Genomic DNA, 18,174 nt, shown 5'->3' with positions numbered 1-18,174 from the left:
TCTGTACCTAAACTCAGATTTTTCACTTTTAGGCAACTCTTCAGTGTAAGGTAAAAATTCAGTTTTTTTCCCCCAAACATACCCATATAAAAAAAAAAAAAAAAGGGTGCAGCATCGCTTACTATAGTTCTTGATCGCCTAAGCCATGAAGCCATGAGCACAAAGCCTCCGGGGATACCTACGTCACACATTCCGGGAGGATCTTGGGTGCTCCTTCTGCGCATGCCCAAGGTGCTCTTTGGTCAAAGAAGGGGGGAGAGCCGATATCACGCATGCGCAGTGAGATCTGCAAGTTTTTTCCCCAATCTCGCGCCTCATGGACTTAGGAAGAAGAACCTGGAAGAGGAGGAGAGGATGGCGGCACCTGTCCCAGAGTCGGAGACCGGGACAACGTGGGACCCAATGGAAGAAACCTAGGGACTGATCGACTGCTCTGCAGGATTGAAGATAAGTGTATTTTTTTTTTTAATTGTTTTGGGCACTTTTGAGTTTACTTCCTCTTTAAAGAAGCAGCGTCTGCACATTTGGGGGAACCGGAACCGCCACCAGACGAGGTTAGATGTAGCGCCCCTATGCGATGCAGCAGTTCCTTGACATGGTGAAGCAGTAAATGCCCCACCACCTCATTGTCAGTGTGAACACAGCTGGAGGCTGCCACAAAATCAGCCTTACAGAAAACCCTGATGATAAGAGACCCCAAAAATTCCAATGGAACAACCCCTTGTGTGCAACTTGATTTCTCAGAGCCCCCCCTTAAAATGTTACCCCAAAAAACAGGGTATTTATTTACTAAAATCCTGACTCTTATAAGGACAGTAATCTCACATATCATGCAAATATCATCATGGGTTGTTCCAATTCCTGATATCAGCCATCTTTGCCATTTACTTTCTTATACAGATAGAAAGATGTTGCTGGTACCTTTTTATAATGTAGCTGCTATCTCAGGTTGTGCTAATGGCTGTCACGCGGACGGGGGAAAGAAAAAAAAGTCGGACAGCTTTATAGCATGAAAGCACACACATTTGGATGTCAATCACTACGACGAATGTCTTTGTGAGAATGACAGGAAGATGGTTAGACAAAGAGCAGGTGTGCTCCCAATCTATGTAACCTGCACCATGCACACTGCTGCTAATTTGTGCAGCCACACAAAGGCACATTAGGAGCCCTGTGATTGAAGATGATTTCATGTAATATCTCACGCAGTCAAAAAAAAAAAAAAGCAAACTGACAAGGCGTATTTTCTGTGGCTGTCATCCACTGGTCAAAAGATTTCCTAATTTTATTTTATTTTTTGAGGGCGACAGAATTCAGCAGGAGGAGAGCAGGCTAAGGGGGTTTAACAGTTTTGTGCACCAATGAAGATTTAGAGATTGCCTGGTGTTGCCATGACAGCACATCTGTCAGACGATAAGTCCCAAACAAGACCATAAGGCTGTGTAATCTAACGCTGAAGAAAAGTGACTAGACGAAAGAGACAATTTAGAGCATGAAGCATGAGAAGGAGGATGAGCAGTGGAGTGCCCACTTCATTCAAGCACCATACTCCATCTATACAAAGCCAGGGGGGAAACGCACAAGATCCATACTAACAAAGAACACGTATACTTTGTGTAAGCATTTGCTCAGGTACACATAAATAGTTCTATTTTTGTACAAACCTCCTGCAATTATAGACTTTGGAAAATGCTACCAAACAGATGGTCCTTTTGAAAGCGAGCGCACATAATTTTTTTCCATTGTAAATGATAGGTATGCTCGTTCTGTCTAAAAACTCCATTGTATATTTCTATGTTAAATACTGGCATATTAACTTGGTAATAGATTTCTGAAATCAAATGACTGCACTAGAACACATTTTTGTTTTGGTGTAAAGATAGCAGAATTAGGAGGTCCCTAGGTACAAATACTCCATGCAGCTCAATATAAGATAAATACTTGCGACTATCTTGCCACTCAAGGATAAACAGAAAAATATGAAATATTTATGAGAGGATGGTAAACTGGTCATGGATCCAGAAAGGGCCAGCAGGGAATGATTTAAATTGGGTCCAAACTCCAAAAGTACCAAAAACTAAAGTAAAAATCTGCTATGCTATAGGGCAGTGGTCCCTAACCTTTTGCTAGGATATCCAGCAATCCTGACATCCCTTACACATGGGATAGGATGTCTTCCTGAACTTTACGTCATCCTGGCCCAGCCCATCAAGATGGCTGAAGATCACATACAGGAAGAAGAAAAAACAAAGGTGGCTGCACCCTGGTACAAAACAGGGACAGGTAAGTATGGATTTAGTTCTGTGTTAAGGGCTAATAAACATGGGCAGATTTTAACTGCTGACATTTCCAATCTGATAATCTGATCTGATAGGAATTTGGTGGTTTGCTTGTTTGTAAATGTTTAGAAGACTGAATGCAAAACTGCCAGCAGATCTGCTTGTGTATGCTATGCTTAAGGCGCTGTGCCCCTGATTGATAGAGTCACAAGATTTAGACTGAGATTGGCGGATGTCATTACTGTACTGACCACTGTTTTCCTTGCCAGAGGGGAAAATGTACCTGAGGACCTAAAGTACAAGGATCTAATTGCTTCTTCTTTATCCATCCGTGGTAATGTTCTGTTGTTTCCTAAATCATGACCAATTCAGCACTGACATGAGGAAGCAAAGCCCTGCACCACTATCAAGATGGCCACCTCCATGCAGAGCAAAGTAACAGGGTTTGCAATAAGATGGGGTTGTTAAATGAAATTAAAAAATAATGACTGCACTCACACATAAGCTGCAAGTTTATCCCCAATAATGTTAATGCTCCTCTATGTTACTCTCAATGTGAATCTCAGCACTTCCTCCTGTACACAAAAAAAAAAATCTAAATGCAGGGAACAATTCGGTAAGGTTTCATCCTATTATACCGGAATCTGTAACAGTCTATGACAAGTTGCTGTGTAGCTGTTCCTGCAGCAGATGTTGGTCGTTTTTCATTCTTTGGTCTCCCTGACAGACAGTTTTAGTGATATAGACCTGTGCAGCAAATGAATTGTTCCAGTGACTCAGTCATTGCCATAAAAAAAAAAAAACTATAAATATTAATCTTTTTCTGCTTTACCACGTTATGTTGGCTACATCAAATACATCTATTACTTCGCTGTATGAAAATCTTCATCAGCAAGTCAACTGGCAGAGATGCCAGAGATGGAACTCATGCAAAACAAATAAAACAATAGGAAATGTGCTGTGTAAAGCCTTCATTGTCTAAATATTTTATAGAAATGACAACTCTGCTTCCCCTATTAAAGTGAATTACACCAAAACAACAAGTCATCTGTTTAAATAGGTGGAAAAGAAAATACTTCTGAAGCCTTTCTGGGATCAGATTTTTTTTCCAGCCATGTGAAACCTTAACAGATAACAAGAAGGTGCAAAGCCAATGAAGATCTCAGTGGGCATCAGAGCGGCGCTGAGAACAAGGAAGCCAGGACACGGGAGATACATTGAGCCGGCTGACAAGCTGTCACATAGAAACCAGCTGACAAGTCTGCGCTCCTCCACCCTCACGCTTCAGTCCTCGCACGAGACCGCACTCTAAAGAACCATCCACACCTCGCCTAGGAGCCGGCACCTAGATAGGGGATAAATCCACAGGAGGTATTCCTGCTTTCTGCCAGTGATATGACACCAGAAATGAAAGGGGAAAACGTGTCCTTGAAACAACATGAAAGGAGCAGTCGTCTCAGAGCCTTAAAACTTCACGCCTGAGGAAAATTAAAATCCTTCTTACGTGCAAATCCAGCCATGTCGGCAATCAAATCCATTTAGTTATGTGCTAGTTTCTCCAATTGATTACTGCTCACAAGTTCTCCTCATTTTTGGTAAAGTCTACTAAAAAATAAAACGGTTTGTAACCTCAAATTCAAAAAACAACAAGAGACCATCTCCAAGGACGATCCAATGCTTCCTTTCCAGCCACAAATCTTTGAGGTCTGGGAGTTTCAGAACACTTTATTTTGTTTTATACCTAAAATATATATATATGTGTGTACACACACACACACCCTGACAAACTGACCCGTTTCTCAATTAGGGTTCCTGCAGAGGTTGCTAGGGGAAACAGGCAATTTGTGAATCTCAGGTTAGTTATCATCAACACCAAAGATCTTTTTGGCTATCTATCTGTAAGGGTGACATTCTTCCCAATGGCCAGCAATATAAGATGTATTCTCTCTATTGACCACCACATGATAAAATCCACCATGTGGTGCCAAGCAGAGCCTATAAATCGGTCAATTCCATGGATAATTAATACCCCAGCAAGAACCATCACACTGAAGACAGTAAGCGCTTGGTGGTGGTTGCAGGTATTTCTTCCAAATGCTCAGGAACAAAGTAGTTGTTTTGCCTAAATGATGATAACTTTGTGTAAATAAAGTTGATAAACGTGCAATTGTGCAACAGGGTTAATTATACAGCATGTTAAGAAATCAGCTTAATTTGCCAAGAGGTGGTTAGAAAGAAAAAAAAAGGCAACCATAACTGTGCCATAAAAAAGTCACACAAGTTGTATGTCAGCAGTGTTATAGGAACACACAGTGCAGCCATTTGTTACACTACAGGTCAAACCCCTAAACATGAACACCGGTGTTTCAGGAAGCAATGGTAGCTCAGAACTCAGAACAGAAAATCAATTAGCTGGCAGGACAGCTTCAAATGCCAAACAATAAAAGCCTTACTCCTGCTAAGTGTTCAATAAAAAAAAAAATGCACCCCCTCCCACATCCAAATCACACACTTTAAAACCGCAATTATCCAATAGCCATCCATTTAAGACAAAATTATTGATGGAAAAATATTTTACATCAGGGAATTTTAAAAGGTGCTGCTATTGCCTTTTTATGACTGTTATCAGCACTCAGCTGCTATAGAATACGTCTAGATGGCATTTTTCTGCCTTGCTATACAGAAGACACGGAAAGAGGCTAACGCTGCTCCTGTGCCCTTGGCTGATAAAGTCTATCAGGAATTTATACATCTTAGCAATCTAGTGGTGATTGTTCGGCCATTATATAAGCAGACCACAAAGGTGCATATCCGTCAGCAAAGACGACAAAAGGTCAGACACTGACCGTTCTCACAACACCCTGTCTAAGGTTCATTTTTCTCCTACTAAGCAAACTGATCATGGAGAAATGTGTTGTTACCAGTATATTCTACATTTTACTTTATGGATCTCATGTGACTGCCAACCATACAGGAAGGTGAAATATTTACACGTGCATGCTTTTTTAGGCTCAAATAAGAACGTTCACTTCGCTCACATTTTGCATCTTAGATGGGAGAGCTTGTTTTTCTGCATGAGCATATGTACTCATATTGCTGATTTGAAAGTTTATTAACAAATCCTGAACAAATGTCATTACACCTTCCAATTTCAAGATCTCGAACACCACTGGGAATACATTGGGACCCCCATAGATGCAGAACTTGGGGTCACACTTCTGAGTTTAAAACTACAATAATAATTTTCCAGGTAATCATGGGTAATTTTAAAATAATATATATAAGGTATCAGAATTGGTGTATTAATCATATTAGGTATCCGGCTTTACCCTTCAAGTAAATTGGATTTAGAGCATCTGTGCATCTCCCCCCTTCTCCAATGCAAAAGCCCAATAGGCCTTTCTCATCACACAATTGGGACTGTATTCTGGGACTTCTGGTCCTATATTCTGGGAGCTGTATCTTCTCAGACACCACAGGAAAAATACTGTCTGCCCATCAATCAACTATCCAAATCCTGAAAAGATTAAAGTTGCCATGATGAGTTTGTAGAATGCACGCTGGTTGAAACAGTTATATGCAATTGTCTGGCCAGCCCAATTCCTGCCGCTTTTCTCGAATTTATTTTAAAAGGTGAACCAAGTCTGGAAACTCTTCAAAATAGCGGTCAGTAAATCACGGCAACTAAGTGACAGTTACAATCCTCAGGATGGTCTTTAGAAACTACCAGACAGAGGATGGATGCAACTTGTTATATTCACAGTCTGCAAATGCTCGTTAAAGCTGCCATGAGTGTTGTAACTGTATTTGTTAAAGTGATTTGTAGCTTACTATCCTTTCTAAAAAAAAAACCTGCACACAGAACAGGTTTCTATTCTAATTTCACAATAATGCCACCACAATCAGGAATCCTCCTGCTAAGATTGTTAATAGTCACAATTTTCACCTTCTTCCCATACAAATATAAAGAAGCAAATCCGAGAAAACACTGCTGATCATTTTTTGGAGTTGGCTGTATATGTACAAAACTGTCCAGGAGATAGCCATCAAAATGATCATCCTATCACTAATTTAAGGAGTATTCCTAAAGAGCATCTGCCACATGGATTTCCCACAATGTATGATTTACTGTATTTCAGTGTGTCACACACAAGGACGTCAGACATTGCATAGAGAGCAATATCTGACCCACTTACAGTGTTCTCTCCAGACTCTTTTAGCTGGGTGCACCACTCGGCACTTTTCAGTAACCACCTGGCTGTTTTTGGGGTGGTTACCGATGAATTGGGTCATAATACAGGGGCTGCCACACGCCTACAATTTCTTCCCACCCGGCTTTGAAAAATGCCTGGGTTGAACACTACACTTAGGCTTTGAGCTGAAATACATTTTGTCCATACACTGCTGCATGCATTTCAGTCCATTTTGTATCCTTCCCCATTTAGCGTGATGAATGGATTGCAATGGGCAGCCATGCAGATGCAAAAGTAAAAAGCACTTTCTTGGGCCTTGCTCACACCATTATGTGAAACATTGGTCCTTTAATCCATTTACTCGTTTACCTGAAAACAACTAACCAACCTGTTCAAATAAGCAAACAGCAGGATGGACTTACTCATGATATCTGCTTCTTCCTTAGTAGAAGAAAATGAACTAAACGAAATGAAGATTTACTGTATTACATGGAACAAAGAGAAGCAAATTGTACCTAAACAGTACCCTGAAAAGAAATAACTTGTGTTTAGAAATCCTTAGGGCACAGCTCCAGTGACAGTGCCAAGGCACCTCTGTACAACGTTCTAGCTGTGTATTTGTAGTGTGAGATCAGGGCAATGCTGCTGACTGCAAGTCTAAGGATAGTGGGAGAAGAGATTTGGTAAGGTGCTGTTTCTGTCTAGGAAGCAAGAGACAAGCAGAAGGAGGCATGTTAGTCAATAATGGGTGAAATATCACCAGCAGGGAGACGACTGGCAATACTAGGGACTAGTTCTTAACCCACGGCCTGACTGAGTCTTCCAGAGTTCAGGTTCTCTTCTCATATTGGATATAAACAATACAATCTTAAACTGGCATATCCCATCAGCACCTGTCTAGTAAGTGGCCCGAATGAAGTTGTTTGGCATTTGGAGTAAGTAGTAATAAAAAACAGAAAGCGTGTAGGAGCCACGTCATGACTTCAGCTTTAGTGTAGAGTAATCACTAGATGCGTGTAGTCACTGAAAATACAATCTAGTTTCCAATCCAAGCAGCTATTACACATAAATGTAAAAGAGCCAGGATACACAGGCTTCCAAAAAGAATAAAAACACCATTTAGATTCTGATGCCAGCTGGCATTTGTTTTAATTATGTCAGCACTCTGCATCCTGGGATTGAGCCGTCATTAAAATGTCTGAAGGCAGAACTGATGCTCTTAGCAACTACATGCTTTATTTTTTAAATGAGAAAACCAAGACTTCAGATGGCTGCAATGAACAACACAGGGTGCTCTTTAAAGACCTTCACATATGCAGGATATCATGTGTTAGGTAGCCACAACAATGTAAACATTTCTCAGAAAGAACTAAATATCATTTAATAGTATGAAAAAAGTAAACTATTGGGGAAGGGGGGTTGCTAAGATTGCTAAACCAAGTGGCCTCTGGCCCACAGCATGCAGCCATAAAAACCAAAAGTTTTGTAGTCTCTCCCTGGCCCTTATCTCCTTCTGTTCATTCCGATTTGGACAGCAAATGTAATTAGGGAGCTTTACTGCCCACCATCGTTTGGAGTTTCGTGCTAGAGTGCCCCGAGTCTTTCAGGGTTTGAAAATGCATAGGCAACTGAGCGAGTTCGCTCCATGGATCAAGAGGGGATTGTAGCAGACAAGAACCTACCCACAGGTTATATGTGGCAGAACAACTATTTCACATCCTGCATTTTGGCGAACAGCACAAGTTTATTCATTATTATAAGGACATACTGAGTGCATGTAAACCAATTTCAGTAAAGACAAGTTGAGTGTTTGTCCTATGGGTTCCTGAGCTTACATGTATGGATATATGTAGATATTTTATACATTCAGAAGACGTATGAGGTGCAGGTCACTATATTTAAAATCGATACAAGCTCTAAGCTGAAATCCTGCACATTCTTCTACAACCCAAAGGAAGGGTATTGCACAGACAGCAGTCTCTGCTATAAGGTGCTTACAATGCAGCATACAAAAGCATAAGACCTATAAAATCTTGCAAACGGATAAAGCCAAATAAAGAGATTATTATAATAGGATTGCAGTCACATGGTTTGGGAGTTAAGGATATGCACCATTTCAATGATAGAAAAGTAAGTAATTATGATTCTGTAGTCAAGAAATTAGCGGCTGGCTAAATTGGTAAATTAAACTTTGAAAGGGTGCATTGGACATCTCAGTCATTTTTCCCTTTTTAAGTAGATACAAATGTATGAAGTTTCATCTGAATATTAGGGGAAAGGGGAGTGTTGAAAATGTCTGATTAAAGAATAGGCAGCAAAACTATATCCAATTAAAAAGTAAAGTCTCAGTAAAAATGAAGAACAAATAGCCAATCTGTGTGGCAACAACATCTGGATGTCATATTGCATAGTTAATGTATTGGGTTTAAGTTACCTGCAGGGAGGCATCACAATTACGGATTAAGAATTTGCACAAAAACATAAAAATATATAGACACTCAGATGACTTACCTCTACATCAGAAACCTTCATTCGTGTTCCTTCTTTGCCAACAAATATGTCATCGATGTCCACCAAAACATATCGGTCAAGAGTGAGGCAGAGGCGCTTGCCAGTTAAGTAAGCAATAGCATCAACAAAAATAAGTTTGTGCAGCCAAAAGTTAAGATTGTTGCCAAACAGAACCCGCTGGATGCCATCATGAAGGCCCAAGTCCTGCACCACGGTTGCATGAAGTGCTTTGTGTGTGGCAAGGTGAGGAATTGATTCTGCAGATTTGGTGCTAGCCAAAAGTACGGGTTCATATGTACTATGGTTAGACTGGAATACTGTCCAATCATCTCCAGGAAGGGGACCTTGCTCCACCTCATTGGCTCTGGTAACATATAGAAGTGGAGCATTTGGGTTAATGTGGTAGTCCCTCAATCCCAAATTGGAATGTAGAAAGAGTGGGAAACCTTTCAGCTGTGCACTTAACAAGCTGTTTTCATTAGCTTTGAAGAAGCCAATGATGCCAACACCATATTCCACACAATATTTGTCCAGAAGCTCTCTGTTCCAGGCATCTAAATTAACATATTTCAGGATATTCTCATAGATGATCAGAGCATAACGACCCCGATCTTTATCGGTCAAGGTTGGCATATCTCCTTTGCCTGGAGCAATTTCTGTCCTGTACCTGAATCGGCCAGATTCCAAGATGGCAACAATCTCCTGTCCAAGCTGGGAGTATATGCTTTCAACAAACACAAGCACCACGGGTTCAGTACGGGAGGTGTCCACAGATTTGGCTATCCGCCAGCTAGCCTGGGGCTGAATAGCAATCCTCTGCTGGCTGCTGCAGTCACTAAAGGGTAAAGGAGGAGGCTCCTTAATTTTAGGGCTGTTGGTAACATAGTAAGCCAAGAACCACATGGAGGCTAAGCTGAACGCAATCAACAGCAGGATCAAGCGGTGGAGTTCCAGCTGTCGCATGTGCCGAACCAGTTTCCATAGATGAATCATGGTGAGGCCAAGCACCCCACCTGCTTCCAGCATTTACCTAAATTGCTTCAGTACTGTCCTCTGGCTGCAGGATGCCAATATATGGAGTCCCTCAGGAGAGCAGGAGCAACGGCACAGTAAAAGGTAGTAAAAGCAGGACGCGAAGAGGTGAAATCGCCTCCAGCCTGCCATTTATGTCAGGTTACCATGGCCTCCAATTCCCATTGCTTCTCTGCACTCCGACCTGGACTTTTTAACAGATCGCCACCGCAGAATTACATCCCAATCGCTTCTCACATCTCTCTTCTTCTTGTGCTGCCAAGGAGTTGCTTCTGAAGAATAACTCCCTCCCCAAGTCTAATCCAGACGTTTAATCTTCACCATTATGATGTATCCTAGAATTGGATAAAACAAAACATTGTCAAAAAAAAAGACTGCCAAAAAGAAAAATAAGAACCGTTCATTAACTCTTAATGTGTGTGTGTGTGTGTGTATGGGGGATGCAAACAGGAGAACGTTTACAGCGTCCATCCCATCACCCTTCTTTAGCAACAGTAAAATATCAATATTTACTGAGAAAATGTAAGAATTTTTCCCCCCTAGACAGCTGAGTTTTACTAAACTGTGTCTTTTTCTAAGTAATTTTAAAAATCAATACACTTATAGTTTAAAAATGTATTATCTGTCAAGGGAAACCATAGCATATTTCAGCCGGCATATATCTTAAAGTAAATATAATTGTATTTTAGAATGTTGATACTGAGCACAATACAGTGCAATATTTTTGGGAACTTGGCCTCATTAGGCTGCAATAAGATCCCATTAAATCTGTGTCCAATATACGAACACTTGTGATGCCACTGATCAGTAGATGCCCCTACATCCAATACCTAGGAATAATAAACACAAGCAGATCTGCTGCCAATTTTGCACTTAACTGTCCGATTATACAAAAGTTTTAAGGCATGCCATACACATGTAAGATGTTCTGCCCTTCCAAATGCAGGTTGAGGTAAACCACAGAACAGATTTGCACACAAAAGACTTGTCCTATTTGATTACGCCAAAAAAAAAAAAAAAGGTCACTAATGATCGTCGGCTGTTGAATTCCTGTTCCAATTATTTTATTAAGTCTCATGTGGCATATAAAGGAAATCAGCCATGTGTACTAGGCTTTATGCTACACTACTGCATAACCGACCACAGGGCAAATTCTCCCAGTAATCAACATTACAGATTCCATAAATGCATAATACTCAATATGACCAACAGGAAAATTGGGCTTTAATCCTACAAGGCTATCCTACTTTCCTCTGATCCCCAAATTCTGGGTGGTATAAAGTGGAATCCTCAGCGCCATGTAAGCTCAAAGCCATGACTACCAACCCATGCTCTTTGTATACAATAACCAAAAAAAAAACAGGGGTAGTTTAAGAATCTTGGAGACTGCCATGTTGCTTTGTCGTGCTAAAACAAATCAAATGTTCATATTAAGGGATAAGTATCTTTCAATGGAATGTGAAGGGAGTAGGAATAGATAGAAGGGAATTCATGAAGCAGTAACAGGAGAACACACATACACAATACAACTTGCACTATACCACCATATTAAAATAGGGTTTACAAAGACAATAGTTTGCAATTAACAATGCACACAGCTTCAGATACCAAGACAAACAGCTTTTCAAACCTGGAAGGATGGAGATCAGCAGTGTTAACCTCTCCCTGAAAAAAGAAGTTCCCTGCTGTCACACTAATTCAATATCTAAATTACTTTCCAAGTCTTAGAACATGCATATTAAATCTGTAATTCCTTATCTGTATACTTCTTCCAGGCCATTGTGTCTCAAAGTACTGGAGCATTAAAAACTGGACTTCCTCAATCATGTAATCATATCTACAGGTCTGCTTACATTTCCACAATTGATTGGGATTATGTGATATATGGATGGAATTACAAACTGCATCATTTTCTATGCAGGTGTCTTGTCTTTAGTGTGAAATGCATTACCTCAACATGCAAGTATGCATCAATGCAAGTCGAAACAGTGTGATCATGTATGAAAAACACACACTGAAAGTGAGAGATAAATGCCTAACATAAATAAAGGCTGAATTGTCCCAGATTTTTTTTTTTTTTTTTGTAGGTTCTCCTCTGCTGATTGTCTGTCTATAGAACGGAAATGTGAGTATCTAAGGAATAGGACTTCACAGAAACAAAGTAATGGCATGCAGCAAATCATGCTTTAGAGAACATAAAAAATGTCATTAAATTTTCTCTGCAAAGCCTCATTTTTTAAATATTTTCATGTCCTGCCTGTAGACTGACAGCAAATTTGTAGCAAGGAAATGTGAATATCCAAGGAATGGGATGTCACAGAGACATAGTAAAGTAATGTAATCATGCTAGAGAGGAAAGAAATAATAAAAAAAAAAGTCAGGTACAATTTGAGAAGATTGTCACTAAAGCCTTGTCTAATCAATACTCCTATTTCCAACAGAGCTCATCCAGCCTCAGTTATCTCCCTGCTCCCTAGTAGGAAAAAAAATAAGTCATGGCCATTCTTTTTAGGGGTGGGGGAGGCATTCCATCCTCCAACAATCTGAATGCCCAACTAATGTCTTATGGTCCCCTAAAACAACTGATTTTCTTTCAAAAAAGTAATGGGTGCACTGTAGATCTCCCTCCACGTTTGCAGAAAGTAAAAATGCTTGGTCTTATAAATATATAAATATCCTCATGCAATAATCCTGCAAGTAACACACTAATGGTAAAAGGATATCCAGTCTAGGACAATTTTTTCACTACAAATGCCTTGCATTTCCTTACATGCCCTACAGACCTGGAGGTCTTTGCTTTACCTTGGACAGAAACCGAAAATGATTTCCTGAAAAAGGCAAAGCGTAAAGTAAATTAGATGCATATGGCTGTTGAATCACAGAACAAATGCTCAACATCTGGCTAGAAGCTGCAGTAACACTGCACATGATGGAACATTTAGATGAGAAAAAAATAAAGTTATGTACTTTCTAGCCAAAGTTTTACTTCCATCTGCCCAAGGAAATATGTATTCAGCAAAATTGTTGGAATGGATTTCCCACACTGTTCAGGGAATGGTGATGTCAGCACTTGCAGGCAAGCGCACACTTTGCAGCGCTCAGGGAGAAGATTCAATGTGGTGTTGTTTGTGGTGAAAGCTTGGGAATGTTTTCCATACGAGCAGCCATAGCTTCACCATCCCCTGCAGAGATATGTGCCAATAAAATACAGCCAACAAAACTAATCTCTTCTGGTTGAGCCAAACACCTATTAGAGACGCAGACATGTGACAGATGTAGCCACCTATGTTCACTACATAGGTGGACATTATTAAATACTATCCATTAGAAAACATAAATTATCAATTAAAAACTGTGAAACAATATATATAGCAACATATATTATAGATCTATATTGTGTGAACCAAATACCTTTGAAAACATAGATTGTGCCATACCAAAGTAGCGGTAACATCAACACAAAGTTGTGTATACCAGGGAGCAGAGCTGTAAGACGGCCCCCAGCAGTACCAGTGACTACATGAGGGGTGAGGATACAAGAGCGGTCAGCCTGAGAGAATAGTGCAGTGTTCTCCGTGGCATATTTTAGCCCGACGCACCACCCACCACTTTTCAGTAACCATTCGGTGGTTTTTAGGTGGTTACTGAAAAGTTGGGTCACAATACAAGGGCCACCACCCGCCTACAGCTTTTTCCCCACCCAGCTAAAAAAAAATGTCTGTAGTAGTAACCAATCTTTATTCTCCTGCACAGAGAAAGTTTGATAGAACAGGTAAATAAAGAAAAAGTTATAATTATATACATGTCTTTAGTATTTGCTTGCCCCAGTGCTCTGCCTCAAAACACACAAATGAATACCGCACAATATATGGTGTTTTTCTCTCAAAGCGGTACATGCTTTTGATGCAACCCGGATCAATTGTTCCTACTAATCTTTTGTTTACATTGCTGGAAAAAATATCTGTATAGAGAGGTGGGGGGTTTGCTTTTTTATAATTAAATGCTTTCGGGAGCTACACTTGGCAGGTTACAATTAAGACTTGCGTTGCCCACGCAGAGCGCAGGCAGTGCACCTGAAAAATATCAGCCACAAAAGTTGACTCAAACTGAGCTAATGCATTTCAGGCTTGACATGTTAAAACAGATTCTGAGCCAATGTAACGCACAAAATGATCAGGCTGAACATTCCGGCAATATGCCATCACAACTGGCAATACTCGGTCTTCCCTTAGTATGCATTTTACAAAGCACATACAAATGCTCTGCTCTGTACGATTTGGTGGTTTGAAAAGGGGGAAAGGGTGGGCGAGTTTAGAGTAATTGTATGCAAAATATGGGGAGGGGGGAATCCAATAAAGTAATTTGTAGAGCTTGAATAAGATGCAACATTGGCTTTGGTTCCACCATTTAATGAAAGCGTTAGCCCAGACTATGCATATAAACATTTATTTATCCTGAACAGGTAGCAAAAACTCTATAGGATGCCCTTACTCACCCCAGTATCTACACCATTAGGGAAAAAATAGTTTATACATTCAATGAAATCTTATCCATTTTTTCAACACAGTAGAATCTTGTCATCTGCAATTTTTTTATGTAATCAATACTGTCCATTGCCTGACCACCGTTACTTCCCACTCCTCAGTCAGTGATTCTTCACTGATATCAGTTATACAATGTAACTTCACAGAAATTTTCCCTTATTACATAATGTATTAAAAATCTGAATAGTAACAGTCAACCTTTATAGAAAGAAAAGAAACAAAAAAAGTGATATTCTGTCTGGTCAGACAACCCACCGATTTTCTTGCCATTAAGTTACACTGCAGCTTGGTTTTATTTATAGTTGTTGCCATTATCGAGGAGTCACAAATTCAAGAAGATTTTTAAAGAAAAATAGTGACGTGTACTAAATAAAGAAATAGGCAAATTGTAGAAGGCCTAAAGCTTTCCACAAATATTACAAATCAGGCACAAACCAACAACGACATCCAGTGGGTGACTCTTCTCCTGGGCAGAATCGGCTGAGAAAATGACATAGAACTATATTAATCCTGGAAGTGCTGGGTTTTGGTTTTCTTTTTTTGGGAAAAAGATATTACAAAGGAAAAGAAAAAAAATGTAACTAAGACTATTGTCCACAACTTATTTTGTATTACTAAAGTACTTTTAAATAGAGTGTATGTATGTGTAAAATGAGCAGACATGACCATGACCCATATACATATAGAAGAACAACTTTTCCTTTAATGTGTTGAAAGACATGTTTTATACAAACGAAATATATAATTTAAAGGCAGGCAGAGAACATCAAAGCTATTACACAACTACAGCAGTTAACATGGTATGTCTGTATGTTAACAAGAATGGCAACAAGGCTCGTTACTGCGCATAACTTAAATTGTCCGAAAGCCATACAGAATCTATGTCAGTGACAACAGAAGGGATTGCTTCACTCCCTAATCATTACGCAATGTTCCTTCCAATTCCAGAAGCTCTGGGGAAATCAAAGCTAAATGGCATAAGAACCAATTTATAAAAATTTTCCACTGTGTTAATTAATTTTCCTGAACACCAATACTAATAAAAAAAAATTAAAAAAAAATGCAACGGCATAGTTGGGCAGAAACTAATAATGTCCTACTTTTGTAATTTTTTTACACAATTTTGGAAAAGTACTGGTGGTACCCATAACCTAACACAATGAGTTTGTACCCAGAAACCCCATGTTGTAATTGGAGAATTGATCTACACACATGAACTTCACAGTATCACTGCCACGGTTCATGAAGACAAAGTTAAATGATCTTGACTCTGCACAGGTAACAATGTGAGATGTTATGCTGGGGGTAAACAAAAAAAGACCCATACAGAGGAGACAGACATCTCCAGCTTTTCCATGGACTAGCCTATGAGAAAAATAGCGAAGGATAGGTTGTTTAACCCAGTATGCAATTGCTTTCTTACAAAATGAACTGTACAACTTCTACAACGTTTGTTCTTATGCCTTTTAAGTTTATTTTAAATGATATTTGTATAGGGTTTAAGGAAATATAACTCCAGTTCTAAAAAAAAAATAAAAAAAAAAAAAATAAAAAATAAAAAAAAAAGGAACATGAAAGTTCATGGGATGAACCAATAAACTGGATGAATACTCCTGGGTGTGCCATTTTTCATAATTTAGGTATCACTTCCCAATGTTTAATAATTTATACAAGTTTTATCCTCATTTCAGCAATTTGAAAACCAACACTTTAATGAGATAATTATTAATAAATAATACAAGGACATAACAAAAACATCAGGAAATTATGGAACCCAGGGTAATGTTCAGACTCATGGAAGTAACAGGCATTCCCGTGTGCCTCCAAGTGTCCTGTTCTACGACTTTGTCCAGGCAAAATATAGGGTTGTTTTAACAAAAGCTGTATTGGTAGAATAAGTAGACCGTTGCTGTTGACTTAAAAAAAAAAAAAAAGTCACTGACCTAGACTTCCTCATCAATATGCCTGGTCTGAATCAGCGATTCAAAGTACTGAAGTCAAAGACCGCCAGGAAACGAAGGCTACGTACATCTCAGATGATTCTGGTCTGATAATAGCCTCATCTAGTATCGGACAAGTCTCTGGTAAGTGTACAGTGCTCATCCAATGTTGTTCATGGATCTGTTCTGGCTGATCCACAAATGATCCTAATACAAGTGAAGGAGGGAAAGAGCGCAGCGGGGTGCCACTCAGTCATTCTCCCCCCTCCCATCTCCATAAAGCAGAATGGTGCTGTATGTACAAAGCTCGTTTTTTCATCTTTTAGTCTTTGGTCATTTGAAAGGATTGTGAAAGATCCTATTCAACGACAATAATTTAGCGTGTGTACACAGCTCAAGTATTTTTTTTAAAGGGTAATTTGTTTTTTGGGAAATAAGGGCATGAGCAATACTGACACATTACTATCAAGAAGAATAGCAGATCATGCAACTTTATATTCCAATAAAGATTGGCTGAAATATAAATGTCCGTTCTGTGGAAATATATACACACATATGCAGTAAAGAAAAGCATTCCTCATGTGGAGATATACAGACATGCATGTTAACCCAAACACTACAAAGCATTTTATGATACATGAAGAACGTTTATTTTTAGCCCTGGAAAAGCTCTTTAATTGCAAATAAGCAGAAACATTTTTCAGTAAAAAAAAAAAAACAAAAAAAAAACAAACAAAAAAAAAAAACACAAAATTCCTTCAAATGGAACTGAAAATTAACCTAGAAATCACTTAGCTTCCCGTACGTAAGTGTCCTAATGACAGAATGAAGTGTAAATCCTTTCCGGATTCAGAACATACCACAGAAAAGAAAGAATATTTTCATTTGGAGGGGGCACAGTCCCGAGTCTTCATGTGTCACGTCACATTACATACTAAGTACACAAAGTACATTTCCTTAATAAATCATGTTTGTAAACCTAGGAGTAGCAATATCTAAATGTCTGATATTTCTATTGCCAAGCAGAAAGCAGGTCACTTCATACACAGCATAAAGAGCACTTATTAAAGGTTTCAGGGAGAGTAGTTGCTGCATATTTTATAGCCTAAAAGCTGAACAGAGTACGTACAGAGTCTTTTTCTCAAACTACAAAACTATGTTGATGAGCATGATTTATACCACAAAGGAAAAACATTCATATACCATCAGACCTGGGCATACAGTGTACCGCATTGACTTTATAGGTCACTAGTGCTTACTCAAAGCTCCTGTTCTGTTAAGCTGCGTACACACTTCCAATTTTTATCGTTCAGAACGAACGACGAACGATCGATTGGGCAAAAATCGTTCGTAAAAAAAGTAACCAACGACGCCGACGAACGAGGAAAGTCGTTGGAAATGAAGGACCGGACCGGCGGATCGGATTGGACGACGATCGTTGACCATCGTTCGTGTGTACGATCGTTCATGATGAACGAACGTTCCTGTGGTGCACGTAACTTCCTGTATCGTTCAAACGATCGCATCTATTGTGTGTACAATATCTACGAACGATCGTGTCGTTATCTGTATGTACAGGATCGGTGCTATACGATCGTTCGCAGATATTGTGCAGGATCGTTCGTCTACCAACGATAATAATTGGAAGTGTGTACGTAGCTTTAGAAATGTGCAA

General features: G+C 39.5%; 1 protein-coding gene across 1 annotated transcript in view; it reads right to left on the bottom strand.

Moving 5' to 3' along the window:
- The window catches only part of NDST2 (N-deacetylase and N-sulfotransferase 2), a gene marked incomplete in the record, with an annotated part of 86,695 nt that overhangs the window by 33,119 nt on the left and 35,402 nt on the right, over positions 1–18,174 (bottom strand). Inside the window, 1 exon segment of the mRNA XM_072425084.1 lies at positions 8,984–10,341. Coding sequence (XP_072281185.1) covers positions 8,984–10,009 — 1,026 coding nt within the window.

The sequence above is a fragment of the Pyxicephalus adspersus genome, chromosome 10 (genome assembly GCF_032062135.1).
Source record: "Pyxicephalus adspersus chromosome 10, UCB_Pads_2.0, whole genome shotgun sequence".
Classification (NCBI taxonomy): domain Eukaryota; kingdom Metazoa; phylum Chordata; class Amphibia; order Anura; family Pyxicephalidae; genus Pyxicephalus; species Pyxicephalus adspersus.
The sequence above is the reverse complement of the archived record's forward strand: the minus strand, read 5'-3'. Positions and strand labels throughout refer to the sequence as shown.